We start from the raw sequence: 19,947 nt of genomic DNA, 5'->3' as shown, positions 1-19,947 counted from the left end.
TTCCAAAAAAGATGGCATTTGGCATATAGCCATCTCCCATTCTGGATGTGTGTCCTGCGCAGTGTAGCAGTCAAACCATACTGGCATTCACAAGAACATGGCTTTGTAGCCATCTTGCCATTATTAGATATAGTTCCTTTTTTTATAGTGCTCATGTCTCAGATCTATACAGAAGGGTTGAGTGATTGATAGTGTTCACCAGATTGCACTTTAATTCACCATTTTCTTTCATTCCAAAATATTATACTTAGTGCTGTAATATTTATCTATCATTATACATAGTGCTGTAATATTTATCTATCATTGTTTCATACTTAGATTCATATTTGCATCTCTGACACAAAATAAGGAACAACTCTCTAAGTTAAGTCTCTTTATTGAGTAGAAATGAGCAAGTTGTCTACATAACAACACTGTGAATTTATTCCGATTGAAGGATATACACTTCTTGACAAGTGAACTAGCTACAGTTGTTTAGTATTAATTCTTTAAATTCAATATATCCATCATTATTTAAATTAAACCCTGAAGTTAAAAATTAAGTAGTGTTTATGCCAAAACAATTCTATTCATTCTTGATAAGATGCCAGGCATTCATTTAGTTTTTTTAAAAAGGTTAAGAAACAGAAACCAAAATAAAATTGCAGTATAATTGGAAATTGTAAGGCTCTTGAGACACACAGCAGGAATAGCTTTAGGACGGTTGCCAATGGAAACTGAAAAACAAAACATTTATTTTTTTTTTTGCCAATCAGAGTTACTTCAAATACTGTCACAAGTACATTGCAAAAAAATTAAGTTTTTTTCCAAAATATTTATAGGTCAAGCTAAGAAGGGAAAGCACTATTAGTATCAACCTGTACCATCTAAGGTTGCTTCCCTTAAAGAGCAGATAGTACAAAAAAATGGACAGTTTCTTATCAATCAGATCAACCATACCAGTACAAGTAACAACAAAGTAAGTACTGGTAGGTATAACTAACATAAGAGTCTGAAACCAAACCAAATAAAAGTTTTACAAGGTGTTGCTCAGACTCCTTACAAATGAACCAAAATAGGTACAGGTTCCAAACATAACCTAGCATCCTTGACATTGTTCTAACAGGCAAGGAGGCTGTGGCATCAAATTTATATATATTTATATATTTACCTCAATTTTTCCATTCAGTACAAGGCTTGAATGCATCATTACTATACCCAGTAAAATAAAAGGACTAAAGAACATAGTCATTTTGAGTAAATTTTTATAAAAAAAGAAGAAAAAAAAATTGAAATAATTTTGTAACTTGAAAAATAATCAAGTGACACAAATAATATAAACATTCCCTTGAAGTACAGATATGAAGAAAGAGTGTTGAACTGTGAACAACATATTGTGTTACATCAGATGCAAATCAGTAAAAAAAAAAAAACTATTAATAAATTTATTTTATTTTATGAACTCATATTAGCAATTAGTAATGTGATATACATATTATCTATTTATATTTGTATATATATAAAGTCAATTCTAAAAACATGTAGACAAATATTGCTGAATACATGGATATTTAACAAAGAAGTCTCCCCTTGAAAAAAAAAGAAAAACAACATTCATACAGGCTGAACTGTTCATACTGAATCCCTTTAGTATGAAATCATCTTTTCAACAGCTTACATTCAATGATAAAACAGGTCAGCATGAAGCTGAATAAAACAGTGCTTTTTAAGAAAGGATAATAAAAAAAAAAAAAATAATAGATTGAAAGAAATGAAAGACTTTGCACTTTCCAATCCAAGCAAGTTTCAGAAAAAAAAAAGTTATTTAACTGTACACCAAAATATTTTTTTAAGTTTTCAAGACATTGTACATCTGTTCAGCCCTTAGAATATTTCACTAGACAATTTTAGCTTTTGTATGGTAAAAGCAAATGCCCGCCAATTTATGTTGTGTCACTGTATACATAAATAAGAAGGAACAAAATAAATATTTATTTTGCAAGAAAAGGTGCTCAGCCTAGATGGACATTTTCATCAAGTCTTTCAAGTGAATTTTAGCAACAACTTCATCAAGTTCAACCGCTGTATAAAAATGTGAATTGCAAATGAAACGAAACATTAAACAATGAAAAAATATCTATCACAGTTTCTGTTCAGTTGATCCAAGCGTTTGTTGTTTTGTTTGTTTACCGCTTCTGAAAAACAGAATAAAATAGAAAGTTAAAATTTTTGTTCGCCAAGAATGCAATGAGTAAATAGAGCTCCATTTTAGAAACTAGTTAAAACTTAAACCTTTATACTGGAAACAAAGTTGAATTTTCCTTCAGAGCAGTAAGACCTATACGTTAGATTTCTTGATGTCATTAACTGATTTTTTAAAAATATACATAAAGGAAGATAGCCTGAGGTCACCTGAGGGAAAATTAAATTTTCAAGCAGGAAGAACGAAACAACTCATTTTTCTTTATAGTCTAGGCCAGAAACATTTGTTTCCTTTTATTATTGCTAACTTAGAAAAGATACCAATAACAGAGCTATATAGGCCTAACAGCAGAACCCCCAGGGAACAAGGCATAGAGGAAGAACAAAAAGAACATGGCGACGCAATATACTAAATGAAGCTGAGAGGACAGGGAAGAGCTGGGAAGCCATTAAAAAAAAACTAGCAAGAGACTGTGGAGAGTGGCCTGTTTTTACTGAGGCCCTATGTTCCACAAGGAGCGCAAAGGAATGATGATGATGATTATCGTTAACCATATTACTTAGACTCGAGAAGAAGGCGGTGTTGAGGATTGGTTCTAGAATTTCCATTTCATAGTCAATTTTAAGCGTATCTCCATAACATTATTCATAATAGACACCATTAAACAAAAAAATAATCCTTGTGCAATTTGAACATTTTCAATAATCCATAACATATTCAATAATCCATAACATATTCAATAATACTATTATCTCCATAACAGTCCTTTATCCCTGTATATCCAAAGAATGATGAATAATCATAGTGTCCCCTTTATTTAGCATTATTGATAATCCCTGTGTCTCCATTGCATAATCAATAATCATTTTATCTATCTATACACTCCAACTCTCAAAAAAAAATGTATTAAAAAAGTTTTTTAAAAATAGTAACTCTCAAATTACAGAAGAACTTACTTTTGGTGGAATTTTATTTTCTGGTTTCAATCGTAAATCAGGGCTGAACACATGGTGTGATCTCGAGAGGTTCCTGTTGGCAGGCCCTTCAGCAGCTGTCTCATTAGATAACTGTGATCTCTGGGATGCTCTAAAACCAAAACAAACTGATTGTAAATTTACTTCAGAGACTCTTTGGTTCTAGTCTGTAGGAACCAGAGCATCTAGGCTTTGGGAAAGGGAGATAACTATTGCACAATATTCATGTTAAATTTTGAAAAAATGTCTTTGTTGATACCAGGGCAAAGCGTTTCAGCTCATTGTTGTATTCAGATGGAAGCAAAACAGAGCTCCAGTCAGGAATGGAACTTAGTTCATTGCGCTAACAGGGATGGAAGAAATCTTCAAAAGCTTGTCACACACTTTTCCTCAAGGAGCCCTTTAAATGGTGGGCACCTACAAATGTGGAAAAGAAAATGAAAGGGTCCCCCCTCCCCCCCCAAAGATTACTTGGCATTCAGCCTTGCACTCTAGCATGAGTATCTTAAGTTTAGATCCTCCTAGGGACAAAAAAACAGGTGAAACAAATTTGCATCTGACAAAAAGATTCAGGTCAGTTAGGACATGGGGGGGGGGGGGGGGGGGGGGGGCTTCAACAGGCATATGGTCTTAGGAGACAATAGTCTCAACTCTGTTGATAATAACAAATCTGTGCTAATATAATGCAACAATAATAACTTTATAATAACTTTCAAACCAGTGTTATATCTTCAGTAGCAGGGCACCATGTGGCTAGTCACACATTTAACTTGTGATGTTACATCATGAGGCAGTCTAGGAGTGAGTTGCAGACAAAATTGTTGATATGAAGATTCAAACACAACACTGACTGGCCATGGGTCTAGTGTACTATCCCTTTATCATTTCCATGATGTTAGCAAAAGGATAAAATAATGAATTTCCCACAGAATGGAATCTGTTGAATGGTATTTTAAATTTCCATAAAAGAAATCAGTTTCAATGACCAGCACAAGGGGACATAACTTACCTTTTTCTTGATGACGTCTGCTTATTTTCTTCTGTTCGCCTTGTTGAGCTGTCTTCTGTTTGTCTCATTGCTGCCCTGTCTTCCATCTGTCTCAAAACAGTTCGAGTGTCTACATTAGATTTTCTTTCCCCACCTACATATAAAAAATGTTAAAAATTAAAAAAATAAAAACTAAAACTGTAAAAAAAACAAAATTACTTAGATGTTGAAGACAAATGTTACAATGTGATACTTCAATATTGAAAAGTATCAAAGACAACATGGAATCATTACCAAAGATACTAAATCAAACAAAGCTAAAAGGATAGGTTCTACTAATAAAACTTGTAAATTCTGAACACTGCAAACTTTCAGAACAATTCTGTAGTCTAACAACAGCAAATTTTCCTAATGCTAAACAGGTATTTCTGTTCAGAAATAATAATAAATTTTCCTAATGCTAAACAGGTATTTCTGTTCAGAAATAATGATAAGTTTTCCTAATACTAAACAGGTATTTCTGTTCAGAAATAATAATACATTTTCCTAATGCTAAACAGGTATTTCTGTTCAGAAATAATGATAAGTTTTCCTAATACTAAACAGGTATTTCTGTTCAGAAATAATAATAAATTTTCCTAATGCTAAACAGGTATTTCTGTTCAGAAATAATGATAAGTTTTAACTAATGCTAAACAGAAAAAAAGGTATGAGATGATTCAAAAGTAAAAGCTGGAAGATGAATTTACCGATTCTTTCCTGCCCTGTTGTTCTCATTGATTTAGAAATACTGGCGTCTTCTTTTGTGTAAGGTGAGGCACCTTGACTGACATCATCCTATTGAGTTGAACATGAACAAAAAACATTCATTTTCACATGCTAATAGAATGTTCCCAGTACAAATGTCCTCTGCATTGTAAGTTCTTAGGGGTGTCACTAACATATGTATAGCATACAAAGTAAGATACAAAGTCAAAAGTAATAGTGAGCCCTGTTACAATAAGTAAAGAAACATTTAGACACAAGCTCATTATTTTAGTCAAATTATTTCTCAAATATATAGTAAGTAGATTAAAGTTAGAACTTTCAGACCTAACTGGTCTATGGAGCAGAGTCATCTGTAAAAAGCAGCAAGAAATTCACAATCACAGCAGTCACTGAGATTCGAGCCTCTCAGTTTGGAAGCCAAGCGCTTAATCCCTTAACAACAGACCCTCTTCCTCAGATTAAAAGTAAACAAGTTCCTCTTTCAGACCTTGCAATCTATAGGGCAGATGATGTAAAGGTCATGTTTCTGTGGCCCAATTAACAAGGGTGTCATTGTCATGTGGCCAACACAACGACCAACCACCTATACTTTTCCCCAACTAATGTCAATAATACAGTAATCTAAAATAAAGTGGACTAAAGTTGCCCTAAAGATACCAAAATTAAAAACCCCAGTCTTCATCAGGATTCAAACTTGGGACTCCCCGGTTCAGAAGCTAAGTACTTAACCACTCAGCTACCAAACCTGCTTTCACCATCTTTGATTTGAGACGTTTAGAAATGACAGACCAGAAATTTGTTTTACGTTCCTTCAATTCTTTAGCCACATATTTTGTAGTCTCTAACAGGAAAAACTTTTTCTTTGCTAGAAAGTATACACATTACTTAATTCACATTTGTGAATTATCTTATAACCTTGAAACATCATTAAGTGCTTTGGATAGTGGTTGAAAAAAAAAGTAAAACTAAAGTATTTTTTTTTAATGTTACTTGTAAAAACTGATTCAATCTGGCTCTGGTTCGTTGTTCTTGTTTACTAACAGTAAATTCTGGTCCATCATCATCGCCATGGCTGTTATGTCTTGAGAGGCGTCTTGGTGGTTTCGTTACAGCAGGGTCAAAACTAGAATGTAGTTTAGAAAAATAATTACACACACAAACTAAACTAAGTGAATATAAGATAAAGAGTCAAAAGAAATATAAGAGCTCAGGATTAAGTTTCGACTCCCAATTAAATTATTTAATAATTCAAAAATATTTGAGCTATATTAATATAAAGCAATTAACATTAAAAGTGATGTAAAGATAGGCATAAAAATTGATTGCATATAACTGACAAGGTTTTGGAAGTTTAATTTTAATCTATAACAAATTTATTTTATTTTGGTTGTATTATTAACAAATCAATATCATGCTTTCATGACTTGGTCATATATTTCAGTAATCAAAAATAAAGTGACTTGATTATAATCAGGAATACATGGTTGTAGAAATTAAACTTATCTATTACAAACTTCATCAACAAACTAATAAACTCACCGACTGACTGGGTAACTGCTGTATTTGTTACTTGTAGACTCTAGAGGCCTCATTGCTGTCAAAGGCTTCTTGTAATTTATATTTTCATCTGCATCTCCACCATCTTGACCCACATAGTTAATGAGGGATGGAGAAGACTGGCGGTGCCGAGACCTTCCACTTTTCTCTGGCATCTTGGGGGAGGGATAATTTCGGACAGATCTCGTTTTTACATTGTGAGAACCTCTGCTGCTAGAGACAAATGAAGAAGCCTCTCTTTGTGTAGAAGTTGCCTCTCTGTGTGTAGAAGTTGCCTCTCTGTGTGGGGGTTGTTCATTTGCTTGGCATAAACTCTAGAAATGTTTTTTAATTTGGTGTAAAGGTACAAATAGAAACGAAATAAGATATAGCAGAAGAGTGGGGTAACTCTTGTCTGCCAAGGTGAAGGTCCTAAGTCCTGGCGGAGACCAGATTTTCATTTTGTATTTCAGGATGTCCACCTAGCTCTAATGGGAGCCTGGCATCTGTTGGGGAAAAGTGAAGATGGTCGTTGTGCTAGCTACATAATTAGCTTGGAGGTAATGGCCAAGTGAATGGATGAGATATACCAGATCTGGCTTATAGACTTTAAAGCTCTCTTAAATCTGGTTTAGTTTATAGACCTTAAAGTTCTCTTAAATATGGTTTATAGAACTGAAAGTTTTCTTAAATCTGGTTTATAGACCTTAAGAATCTCTTCAATGGAGAGTCATTTATAAATCCAAAACAAAAACATTTAGAACCCATTCCACTATATGCTATCACAAATAGATATAATTATGTTTTGTTTTTTAATATTCCACTCAATGTGTAATTCTTATTTTCAATTATTGTCTATGAGATATAAGATGATTGTCTGGTTGGATGGCTGCCTGGTTGAGTCGTATGATATTTGGACTATTGTCTCAACAGTCCCTGGTTTGAAACTTGCCAGCCGCCATCCACCATCATTAGCACACAGTGAAACCTTACATAAGGTAGATACAGTACCACTTTTTCTACCCCAAGAATAAAATACTAAATGTAATGAAGACAGTCCTGGTGTTAATGAACTGCTAAATGTAATGAAGACAGACCTGGTGTTGAATGAACTGCTAAATGTAATGAAGACAGTCCTGGTGTTGAATGAACTACTAAATGTAATGAAGACAGTCCAGGTGTTGAATGAACTGCTAAATGTAATGAAGACAGTCCTGGTGTTGAATGAACTGCTAAATGTAATGAAGACAGACCTGGTGTTGAATGAACTGCTAAATGTAATGAAGACAGTCCAGGTGTTGAATGAACTGCTAAATGTAATGAAGACAGACCTGGTGTTGAATGAACTGCTAAATGTAATGAAGACAGACCTGGTGTTGAATGAACTACTAAATGTAATGAAGACAGACCTGGTGTTGAATGAACTACTAAATGTAATGAAGACAGACCTGGTGTTGAATGAACTGCTAAATGTAATGAAGACAGACCTGGTGTTGAATGAACTGCTAAATGTAATGAAGACAGACCTGGTGTTGAATGAACTACTAAATGTAATGAAGACAGTCCTGGTGTTGAATGAACTACTAAATGTAATGAAGACAGTCCAGGTGTTGAATGAACTGCTAAATGTAATGAAGACAGTCCTGGTGTTGAATGAACTGCTAAATGTAATGAAGACAGACCTGGTGTTGAATGAACTGCTAAATGTAATGAAGACAGTCCAGGTGTTGAATGAACTGCTAAATGTAATGAAGACAGACCTGGTGTTGTATGAACTGCTAAATGTAATGAAGACAGACCTGGTGTTGAATGAACTACTAAATGTAATGAAGACAGACCTGGTGTTGAATGAACTACTAAATGTAATGAAGACAGACCTGGTGTTGAATGAACTGCTAAATGTAATGAAGACAGACCTGGTGTTGAATGAACTGCTAAATGTAATGAAGACAGACCTGGTGTTGAATGAACTGCTAAATGTAATGAAGACAGACCTGGTGTTGAATGAACTGCTAAATGTAATGAAGACAGACCTGGTGTTGAATGAACTACTAAATGTATGAAGACAGACCTAGTGTTGAATGAACTGCTAAATGTAATAAAGACAGACCTGGTGTTGAATGAACTGCTAAATGTAATGAAGACAGACCTGGTGTTGAATGAACTGCTATATGTAATGAAGACGGGGTTGGTGTTGAATGAACTGCTAAATGTAATGAAGACAGACCTGGTGTTGAATGATGATTTCTGATGGAAACATTTCTTCACAGAATTCACAGGGCAACATGAAGTCATCGTCTGAAGCAGACAACTTGGGAACTACGTGATCACTTCTGTAACATTGTTACAAGTTTGAACATCAAATTAGAATGAAAAATTATAATAAAACAAGAAAAATTCAACAAGCACAAACCACCTTCACCAATTCTACAGAGACCATGGCAAAAGCAAAGAGGCTTAAGCTACTCTTCTTATACAAAAGTTTTAAAAGCTGCTGCTAAATTTCAATCATAATATACAGCACAAGAAGTTAACTGTAAACACTGTTTCCTGTTGCCTTGGTGTGTTAACGGCACTAAAATACAAATGCAATAAGAGACTTTGGACCATCTCATAGAAATGAGCATTAGCTATGCTCGGAACCATGTTGCCTACATAGCAGTTCACCCCACTCCAGGCAGCTGATGTATCTGAAGCAACGGCAAGTGCCGATACAGTTTGAGATCAGTGAATTGTAGCTCTTCCAGGGTGTAGCATACTGTGCTACAAGATGCCTTAAGGTCCTCAAGTTTGACTTCCAAAGCCGTTACCATATTAGGGTACAACCCCAAGGTTTTAACTCAGAGTTTTTATTCTCCTAGGTGTGACAATAAAATAAGTTAACATTATTTTAGTACGTTAAGAAACCACAGGATATTAAGCAGTGTTTATATTTTACCTTGGCATTGATCTGAGATTATTAATTACTGGGATGGAGTGACGACTCATACTCATCTGTGGACTTGAGATCTCATTGTTAAGGTCAGGGACACTTTGACTTTGTTGGAAAAATCTTGAAATTTGACAATTTTCCTGCAGAATAAATTGATAAAAACTGGATTGGCAAAAACAAGGGGAAAAGATCATTGTAGGAGATTTGGAATGTTCAACAAAATTTTTAAAAATATTTTTTTATAACTTTTTTTGGCATGGTACAGAGAATACAACATATTATTTTACTTTTTTTCAGGCTACAGTTAGTACCACAATTATGGAAGAGAACCCTAATATTTTACAAAATAGTAAAGTTATTCCATGGCTATAATTTACAATCAGTCTTATAATGAACCTTTTTTTTTAAAATAATGTAGACTCTAAACTTCATGGGCAGACGTTGGTCCAAATGCACAACATGGTGTGAATGGGAAGTGGGTCACGTGAAACTTAAAAAAAAAGTCGAAAAAAAGATAGGAGAAAATCATTTATTTTAGGCTAAAATTTCACACAATCCAATGCAATCTAACTTGATCCAATTTTAAGCTAAAATTTCACACAATCCAATCCAATCTAACTTGATCCAATTTTAAGCTAAAATTTCACACAATCCAATTCAATCTAACTTGATCCAATTTTAAGCTAAAATTTCACACAATCCAATCCAATCTAACTTGATCCAATTTTAAGCTAAAATTTCACATATAGTAATCTGGCTGGTTAGCTGAGTTGATGGAACACTACGCTAACAAAGCTATGGCCATGGGTTAAATCCTCATTTTTTTCCCATTATTTTTTATCAAATAAAATATAAATGTTTAGTTTACTGTATTATTTTAACATAGAAATTGATTTTTTAAATAAATATTTATATTATTTGTTTTGTGTACAAAATTCAAAAAGCCCTGTTCTCTGTCAGTTGTTTTTAAAAGCGTCTTTGGATTACATTCAGTTTGTTGACAGCACTATAGGAATTCAAGTGCTATTATAGTTACATATGAAATATACTCTTCTAACCAATAAAGATTTTTTAAACTACAGCAGTAATCTGTTTTAAATATACAACTTCTGATTTTTTTTTTTTTTTTCAATTCTCAGAATTCCAATTCTTAGTGGAAAAATGCAAAGACAATACTTCAATATCTCACCACGTGGTCAAAATAAGTGTGCAGTGTTACTTCCAGGTCACAGAACTCACACGGAATCTTGGTCTCCTCGTCAACATCATCATCTAGAAGGTTTTTAAGTGTAGAGAGAATAAATTCATTTCCACAAATATTTCTCTTTAAATAAATCTAATTACAAGACAAATTAAAGTTCTTCGGGCAAGTTTGTAAGAAAGTTATATCACCACAAGTGATACCATCATAAGTTATATTATCATAAGTTATAGTATCGTAAGATATTATCATAAGTTATATCTTCATAAGTTATACCATCATAAGTTACATCTTTATAAAATATACCATCATAAGTTATATCACCACAAGTTATACCATCATAAGTTATATCTTCATAAGTTATATCATCATAAGTTATACCACCACAAGTTATATCACCACAAGTTATACCATCATAAGTTATACCATCATAAGTTATACCATCAGAAGTTATATTATCAGAAGTTATATTATCAGAAGTTATATTATCATAAGTTATACCATCATAAGTTATATCTTCATAAGTTATATCATCATAAGTTATACCATCAGAAGTTATATTATCATAAGTTATATTATCAGAAGTTATATTATCATAAGTTATACCATCAGAGGTACAAGAAAGAGGTCAAAAGAGAATGGCTAAAGATATTTCAAAAGAGAATGGCTAAAGATATTTCAAAAGAGAATGGCTAAAGATATTTCAAAAGAGAATGGCTAAAGATATTTCAAAAGAGAATGGCTAAAGATATTTCAAAAGAGAATGGCTAAAGATATTTCAAAAGAGAATGGCTAAAGATATTTCAAAAGAGAATGGCTAAAGATATTTCAAAAGAGAATGGCTAAAGATATTTCAAAAGAGAATGGCTAAAGATATTTCAAAAGAGAATGGCTAAAGATATTTCAAAAGAGAATGGCTAAAGATATTTCAAAAGAGAATGGCTAAAGATATTTCAAAAGAGAATGGCTAAAGATATTTCAAAAGAGAATGGCTAAAGATATTTCAAAAGAGAATGGCTAAAGATATTTCAAAAGAGAATGGCTAAAGATATTTCAAAAGAGAATGGCTAAAGATATTTCAAAAGAGAATGGCTAAAGATATTTCAAAAGAGAATGGCTAAAGATACTTCTTAAGGAGAAAAAATTTTATCATTACTTGAATCAGGTTCTTTATTCAATCTTGAGGGTTGCAGAAGTTCTTTACTAGTGATGGGTGACAACGGCTTCTTAGTGGTTACATGGGTCTCAGTAGTACTACTCACTAAATCAGCTAATGAATCTACCGGCCTTTTGTGGTGTATGACAGCCAAGTCACTGTCTATATCTTCATCATCCTGGAAATTGTGAGTTTATATTGGCAAGTGCTAGTAAACTAACTTAACATGAGTATTCAACTAATGACAATAAAAAAGCATCCTGACAGTTACGTCTGAGAACCAATAAACGAGGAGCATGTGAAGGGTTTATTAAAAGATTGGCATCGAAGTGTCTCATCACTGACAAATAATGTAAAATAAATTTAAATGTTATAAGTATTTTATTAAATTACTTTTATATAGTGCATCTTTCATGCTATCATCATCCTCATCACCAAACTCCATTTTAGTGAGGGCTTGAGAGGCTCAAGCTCTGGACAGAAAAACCTCCTGTTTTGTCTAGTGCATGCATGTACAGGTAGAGAATTTGTGGGTTTTCAGACCTGTCAAGATGGAGGATCAGCAAGTCTAAAGCAGTCAAACAGAATATGAGACACGGTTACTTCTTCTTCACAGCAGCATGCTCAGTTTGTTATGTTACAATCTCTTTTGTGGAAATGTGTGTGTGGGGGGGGGGGGGGGAGAGAGAGACTCCCCGCTGCCTTTAGGCACTCAGAAAACACAACACAGCTCTAGTCTTGATTTCTTTCTAAATTGTACAAAATGTATGCAGCTATTTTGGTCTTAATCATATTATTAGAATATGACTCTAGGTTTTACATTAGAGGCGTGGTGGCTGTGCGGTAAAGCGCTTGGCTCTGAATCGGGGGTCCTATGTTGAATCCTGGCGAAGACTGGGACTTTTAATTTCTGAATCTTTGGGCGCCTCTGAGTCCACCGAGCTCTAATAGGTATCTGACACTAGTTGGGGAAAAGTAAAGGCAGTTGGTCATAGTGCTGGCCACATGACGCCCTTGTTAACCTTAGGCCACAGAAACAGATGACCCTTACATCATCTGCCTTATAGACCACAAGGTCTGAAAGGGGAACTTAACTTTACTTGGTTTTACATCAAAATAAACATTAAATAGTTTTTAAATGCAGTCAATCTAAACATTAACCTGTTCCCATTCTTGTGCCAACTGTAAAGCCAACATCTCATCATAATCAATATCATGGGTGATAGCAGAGTCATCTGCCAGCTCTGGGGGAGATTCTGAAAAAAAAAAAAAGGCACATAATTACAGACTTGACCACAACAAAAGTTAACAATCATTGATGATCATTAAATAGTTTCATGAGCAATCCATTAAATTGGATAAGTGATAACCTCGTTACTTTAAATTACTTACATGTATATATATATATATATATATATATATAGATATATATATATATATATATACACAGTATATGTCAAATAGAAATCATTTATACACCATAAGCCTTACTAAAAAGAAATCTTTACCCCCATCTTAGCAAACAAATGGTAAGGAATTAAGGACGAGGAAATACATGTGCGATTTTTAAAGCTTAACTCTCACACCTGTCAACGAAATAAAAATTAACGGGGTTTTAAACTCAGGATATGCTCAAGATGTGTCTAATTTAGCCATACCCAAACATAACCTTTTTAGATGGATGAGCATTTAACTGAAATACATTTTTCTTAGGCTATTACAAAAGGTCAAAGTCTATCAGGCTCCACACATAATGCTAGCCAGTGTCTGTGGGCATTATTAGTATAACCTTTCTTCCTCTGTGACTGATAGTTGTTATTTCTTAATAATTTTGACTTTATTACCTCCCCTCATATTAAAATAAATCAGTTCACTTGAATCACTCACTTTTATCCCTGTGTACATTCACATCAGACTTTTTGTACACAGCACTTGTGGACAAGCCATTACTGACTGGATTACTCAGAGTGACGTTACTTTTGTTGGTGTTGAATGGGAACAGGAAATCTGTGTGTGGGTCATTGAAGAAATCTCCTACACCAAATTCTGAACCATCTGAAATTAGTTTATTAACATGATACAAACATCAAAGGTCACCCAAAAACTTGATACGAACACAAGCACATATTAAAAGTCATATAAATGTACCAGATTAAAAACACACATACACAGATACACCGAAAGCTAACTGAATATGTAAGGTTAAGGGGTTAACTGCATATTTTTTATAATGGTATTTCTTAAAATAACAAATACATAAAAATAAAAAATTAAACACAGACTACACCTACAGCCTTTTTCCTCTCTCTATTAAATTTGTTTTGAAAAATTATAAATTATAAAAAGTTTGATTTATAGTTTATAAATATATTTTTTTCATAAATCATTCCCTTATCTAGTCTCCCATGACAACAGAAGCCAACAATGACTGGACCAGACCATCTTTACCAAACTGCCAAAAGAGTTATTGCACTGAAAAGAGTTTTAATATATTCATCAGCAGGTGATTGATTTGAAACGAGCAACCAAAAAATAATAATAAATCTCATACAATTTAATGCCAAATTGTTCACTTTATTTGATGCCTGAAATAGCAATCACTGTTACACTTGTAAACACTTAACTACAATCACTGTTTATTACAGAATTCTATCAAATAAGATAGAATAGCTCCTTAAAAACAAAGTTTATCCTTTAATAGGTAAAATGTCAAATACCTGTGTCTAGCATCCAAATTCATCTCTCTTGTTTGTATCCTATACTTTTTTTTAAACTAAGAGATTTTGCTATTGAGAATATATTTCCTTAATAAACCCCTCTTAATAGACTAGTATTGTATTTTGTCAGAATATTCTAAGATCTATTATAATTATTTTGTAATTTTTTTTAAACATTCAGAATAAAAATGAATAATGTTAGTCATGTGACATAGATAGCAAATCTAAAATGATAAATTATAGTCTGAATTACAAAATAAGACTATTTCAAAATAAAAAAAGACTATTTGGGCATTCAAAATAAGACTATATGGGCATTCAAAACAAGACTATTTGGGCATTCAAAATAAGTCTATTTGGGTATTCAAAATAAGACTATTTGAGGATTCAAAATAAGACTATTTGGGCATTCAAAACAAGACTATTTGGGCATTCAAAATAAGTCTATTTGGGTATTCAAAATAAGACTATTTGAGGATTCAAAATAAGACTATTTGGGCATTCTTAGAGTTACTTCATATACTTCTTTAATTAATGATTGTTTTGACTGCTAATATTTCATACCATTATTTGAAAGACAAAGGCAAATCCCAATTTGTGGTAATTAACATAGTTATCAATTGATTAGAAGGTCTCTAATTAAATTTGTGTGTCAATGAATGAACGAGCTCTCCAGTCATTGAAAAGCACTGTACAACAAGTTAACATTCTCAAACACATCCACAACAAATTTTACATTAAGCACACACATCAAAACTGTTTCAGAATCTACAGGTAACAACATCAAGAGAAATACTCCCTGAATCTAAACAAAAAGACCCTATCTCATGACTACTCACTTAATAGCCGCTGCAATTCCTCCATGCTGTAGACTCCTGGATCACTCTGCGGCAGCTGCTGGGGTGGTTTGGGCTCAGGGTAGGTGCATCCAGAGCTTTCATGTCTCAACATGTCCTTCAGCATGACGTACTGCTGGCAGAGGGGGCAGCACTCTGTCCGGGTCCCGCAATAGCCCATGTGTGATTCTAGCTCTTCTTTTGTGACGGACAGGTCACAATAAGTACACTGTAATAATCTCTTGGCACAGTCATCTGCCTATAAAATAATGGAAAGAATCTAATTAAGCATGTACAATAAAATTGAGTTTACATTTTTTTTTACAGTGGTTAGCAGGTCATTGTGAAGTCTGATTGTTTCTATCCTGTTTCTAATCAAACTCTACGGCCACATCACAAGGTCCTCAGGGCTTGCAAAGACCTTCCTTCAGGGAACAGTTCAAGGAAGAAGTAAAGGGGAAGACATAGGAAGCGATGGGAAGATAAGATCAAAGAATGGTCAGGCCTGTCATTGAATGAAATTCTATCCAAGATAAAGGACAAAGAGGAATGGAGAAATATGATTGACAGATCTTGTGTGGTGCCCCAATGGTTAAACAGACTATGGGATAGGTGAAGGTAGTAAAATTATAACTACATTTTCATTAAATGTCAATCACGAATGCGTTCTAGAGCTTTAATATTTTTGAATAACCTTTAGATGCTGTTAAACAAAATGTGTTATTTCAACACAATTAGCAACATTTGTCAATTTAAAATTTAAGTTACAACTGAAGAACATTTGAATAATATGTAATAAGAGTGGAGTTGGGAAATCTTATTTGAAACACATTTCTAATAATACATCTAACTTAACTAAACCCTTTTTATTCAGAATAAAATAGATTTTCTAAAGTTTATGGCCACAGTGTTATCACTTGACTTACTAAATGTTCTGCCATTGCATCCTTGGTAGTTGTCTTGCCACACTTTTCACAGGGAACTTGAGCATGAAGTTCTTGGAAATGTTCCTCAAGCTCTGCTCTAGGAACTGGTTCATTGCAGTCTTTACATAGTACTATGTGCCGGCGACAGTGAACTTCATGCATCACGAAATTAGCACTTGCTATATCTCGTTTACTGAGCATATAGACAAAAAAAAAAAAGGTTAATGTTCAATGGTAACAATGATATAAATTTCAGAACTACAACATCTAATGAACCTTTAACAAAACAAATATATACAACAACAAAAAGATATATTTATAATTTATTTCAATGTGTGTTTTGTTTAATCAAAAGCCGTTAGTGATTTTAAAAAGTAAAGTAAAGTAACCCTTTCAGACCTTGCGATCTGTGCATGGGACAGATGATATAAAGATCACCCGTTTCTGTGGCCCATATTTAACAAAAGTGCAATGTGGCCATAACAACAACCAAGCCTCTTTACTTTTCCCCAACTAATGTCTGTAGTCATCAGAGTTGGGTGGAGCAGAGTCGACCTAAAAATCCTGAAATTCAAGCATCGAGTCTTCACAGAGACTCGAACCAGAGACCCCTCAGCTAGGAATCACTAATTACCACTCAGTTCTCATGCACCCTTTTCAATGTTATCTTGTTGAAAAAAAAACAACTAAAGCCTTTAGTGATTAATTGTATAAGAAATATAAAACAAAATTTAATGTCTATCAATATTATTGATTTATATGAAAATTTTAAATGTCAAAAACTTTGATTATAAAGCTTATATTTACAAGAATTCACTGCAACAAGAACCAAGCAGTTAAAAGATGAAGCTGTCAAAACTAAAATGAGCTTACCAGTTCTGACACAGTTTAGTATCATCTGCCATATTTGAAAAAAACTTAAAAACTTGCAAGTCTGAAAAAAAATAAATACATGAAATGCATCAAATATATTTATAGATCTATTTGTCTTTTTTTTTTTTTTACAAGTAATGAACTGAAAATTGAGACGTGTGCACTTAAGGCATCTAAATTATGCTCCTATTTTTTATGTCTTTGTCACAACTTGTTTTGGAGAGTATTATCGTCTCCCATACTACATGAGATCATGACATATATATATATATATTCATCACTGAGTACGGGCACCTATTTTTCAGTACTCAGTGATGGATTGCCTAACTTTGTACTATTAATAAATTAACAATAAACGTTAAAAATTTTAAAAAAGTAATAATTTTTTCCCCACGTTGAAAAAGATGTCAGTACGCTGTACTGGTGCGTACTGTCACAAAAAAAGCACTGTGTATATAATATATATATAATACAAGTTCAGAGGTGCATCATATGGTAGCTTCGAGGCAATACGCTGAATGGCCCAATTTCTTGCCAGAGCACTACGGGAGGATTAGTCTTTCCTGCTCTGTATTTCAATAGGAGTTTATCTCAGGTAACACTTATAGTCTATATATATATAGTAATTTGAGTCAGTCTAGAGTCTATACTCTCTAGACTCTAGACTAGATCAAGATTCTAGAATGCCTAGCTAGTTATACTATCTATATCTATATCTACTCTGACTCTAGTTATTTATTAAAAATTATTATGATTAAATACTATCATTGTACTGAGTATATAATTATAATTATTAGACGTCTATAGTATCTATATATTAATATAGTATAGTTCTAGTTATAGTTATAGCAGTAGTCTAAAATGTGTATATTAGATGATTAGTAACTAGTATAAATAAACTAGTATACACTATAGGAGGCTAAATTAATAATTTTTTGATCTATCATCTAGATCTAGACCTCTAGCTAAATATAGTATATAGATCTAAATCTAGATTAGATACAATAGATCTAGATTCTATTTACCTATACTCTAGTCACTAGCAGTCACTAGTGACTAGTCTTAGTTACTAGTATATTTCTAGTATTTAAGTAGACCTATAAACAAAAATCAAAATAAAGTATTTATATAATCAGTATAATCTACTTTCTAGAAGTAGAATCTAGACTCTAAGACTGACTGTACTCTATGTCTTCTTATCTTATCTTATACTTATATAATACAGACGTTACTTCAAAAAAGAATGATTACGTCCTACGCGTCATGCATTTAGTCATGCATATTAACCAATGACTTAAATTCTGCCAAGTCACTGGTTTTCCTGGCTAGCTCAGGCAACCCATTCCATGCTCTAATAGCACTAGGGAAGAAGGAGTATTTGTACAAATTTGTCCTAGCATATGGGATGAGGAATGTGCCTTTATCTTTGTGTCTTTCAGATATTTTATTAAATTTTGTTTTTTGTTCTTCTATACTCTATGCTCTCTAGATCTATAATCTATATTCTAATTATAATAATAATAGCCTTAAATTTAAATAGATCTACATAGTTGATAGTTTGATAGTACATATTTTGATACTACTCAGAGACTACAGACTAGATCTATAAGTATAACAGTATAAGTAGTATACTAACTTACTAAGTATTACTAACTTACTAAGCTAAGGCTTAAGCTACTTGTACAGTTACAGTAGTTGAGTAGTCACTGTACACTGTGAGTGACTGTGACTGTAGTCAGTACACTGTACTGTAGTGTAAGTGTACTAGTCTAGAGTCTTACTAAGAGTCTTAGTATTTACTAGAATAAAACTTGATCTAGATTATTCTAGATCTACTCTCATCTAGATCTATAAATTATCGAAAATGTGTAGATATTATCTAGATTTAGATCTAGAATATAGAATAGAAATAGATCTATCTAGATTCTAGACTAGAATTTAGATGAATCACACACTGACACAGACATCTGGTCAATCTCCTATTGAAAACGAAACTGATTGGTTGCAATTCGTAGTTTTGTTTACAGCTCTAAGCTATGGTACTTGCGGTGATATATAGGCTGGTGATGGACCTTGACATAACAGTAGACACTATAAAATCGGATCTATATTTAGATTCTAGATCTAGTCTAGATCAGCGGTTCTCAAACTGTAAGTCAAACGACGATTTACCAAGTGTAACCAAGGGTTGTCAAAAACAAAAAACATCGTGACAGGGGCGAACTAAGTGTCAAAATCAGTCCTGGCATTACTATACCATTCGGCCAACAAATTGATTGCCATACGACGTATCGTAACCTGCCCTCAAAATATAAAGTACAGTTTTGATAATCGAAAACTGAACGCAAGAAAAAATTGAAGCATGCAAAGTTAATTTGGTTTTGATTAGCCTAATTTAACTTTCTGTATTTCTACAACCAGATGAACTTAAAGGCTATTGGAAATTTTAGCTTGTACATACAATTGTAAAGATTGTAAAATTACATCTTTACATATATATACTTGTATAGTAGGCCTATAGTTTGAATAGAAAACTTAAATTTATTACATGATTTTTTAAAGAATTGAAAGAGTGAATCATAATACCTGAAGAACGAGCAACAAGAAAGTTATTAAAAATGTATTAAATTAAGGATAAAAAGGTCCATCATTATAACTAACTTAAAATTTATCAACAACCTTAAACGTGAAACCTTGCAAGAGTTCTTTTGTTAAGTTGCTTAACAGCATATTCCTTAAACATTTCAACGTGCTGAAATTTATTGCACTAGTTACTTGCGTAAGCAATAACTCAAAAAGATTAAAGAATATGCCAATCACATTTACGGTACTTATTATCCTTCAAATTTAAGTGGCCC

At 33.1% G+C, this 19,947-nt stretch overlaps 1 protein-coding gene across 2 annotated transcripts; it reads right to left on the bottom strand.

The window, feature by feature from the left end:
• Positions 1-360: 360 nt before the first annotated feature.
• LOC106066827 (TRAF-type zinc finger domain-containing protein 1-like) lies at positions 361-19,118 on the bottom strand. 2 transcript variants are annotated; one of them, XM_056006486.1, is made up of 16 exons: positions 19,049-19,118; positions 17,090-17,150; positions 16,217-16,409; positions 15,294-15,549; positions 13,625-13,792; positions 12,899-12,993; positions 11,738-11,915; positions 10,570-10,652; positions 9,387-9,520; positions 8,676-8,781; positions 6,452-6,783; positions 5,903-6,035; positions 4,894-4,981; positions 4,166-4,298; positions 3,139-3,268; positions 361-2,174 (listed from the first exon to the last, which is right to left on the bottom strand). In XM_056006486.1, exons 2-16 carry the CDS (start codon positions 17,119-17,121, stop codon positions 2,166-2,168), a joined length of 2,070 nt encoding a protein of 689 aa, XP_055862461.1. In that variant the 5' UTR covers positions 17,122-17,150; positions 19,049-19,118; the 3' UTR covers positions 361-2,165. The 2 variants fall into 2 exon arrangements, with proteins under 2 accessions (XP_055862461.1, XP_055862460.1); XM_056006485.1 differs by having other exon boundaries at positions 18,748-19,091.
• Between the last annotated feature and the right edge of the window lie 829 nt (positions 19,119-19,947).

This window comes from Biomphalaria glabrata, chromosome 12 (genome assembly GCF_947242115.1).
Source record: "Biomphalaria glabrata chromosome 12, xgBioGlab47.1, whole genome shotgun sequence".
Taxonomy (NCBI): domain Eukaryota; kingdom Metazoa; phylum Mollusca; class Gastropoda; family Planorbidae; genus Biomphalaria; species Biomphalaria glabrata.
Note: the sequence above shows the minus strand (reverse complement) of the source record. Positions and strands in the feature narration are given on the sequence as shown.

Bases quoted from the DNA above. Each gene is read 5' to 3' on its own strand.
- LOC106066827 (XM_056006486.1), bottom strand. From the start codon at position 17,121: ATGGCAGATGATACTAAACTGTGTCAGAACTG. The intron at 15,550-16,216 runs GTAAGTCAAGTG...ATTATTTTATAG, and splicing joins ATGCAATGGCAGAACATTTA to GCAGATGACTGTGCCAAGAG. The intron at 9,521-10,569 runs GTGAGATATTGA...TTTATTCTGCAG, and splicing joins ACACTTATTTTGACCACGTG to GAAAATTGTCAAATTTCAAG.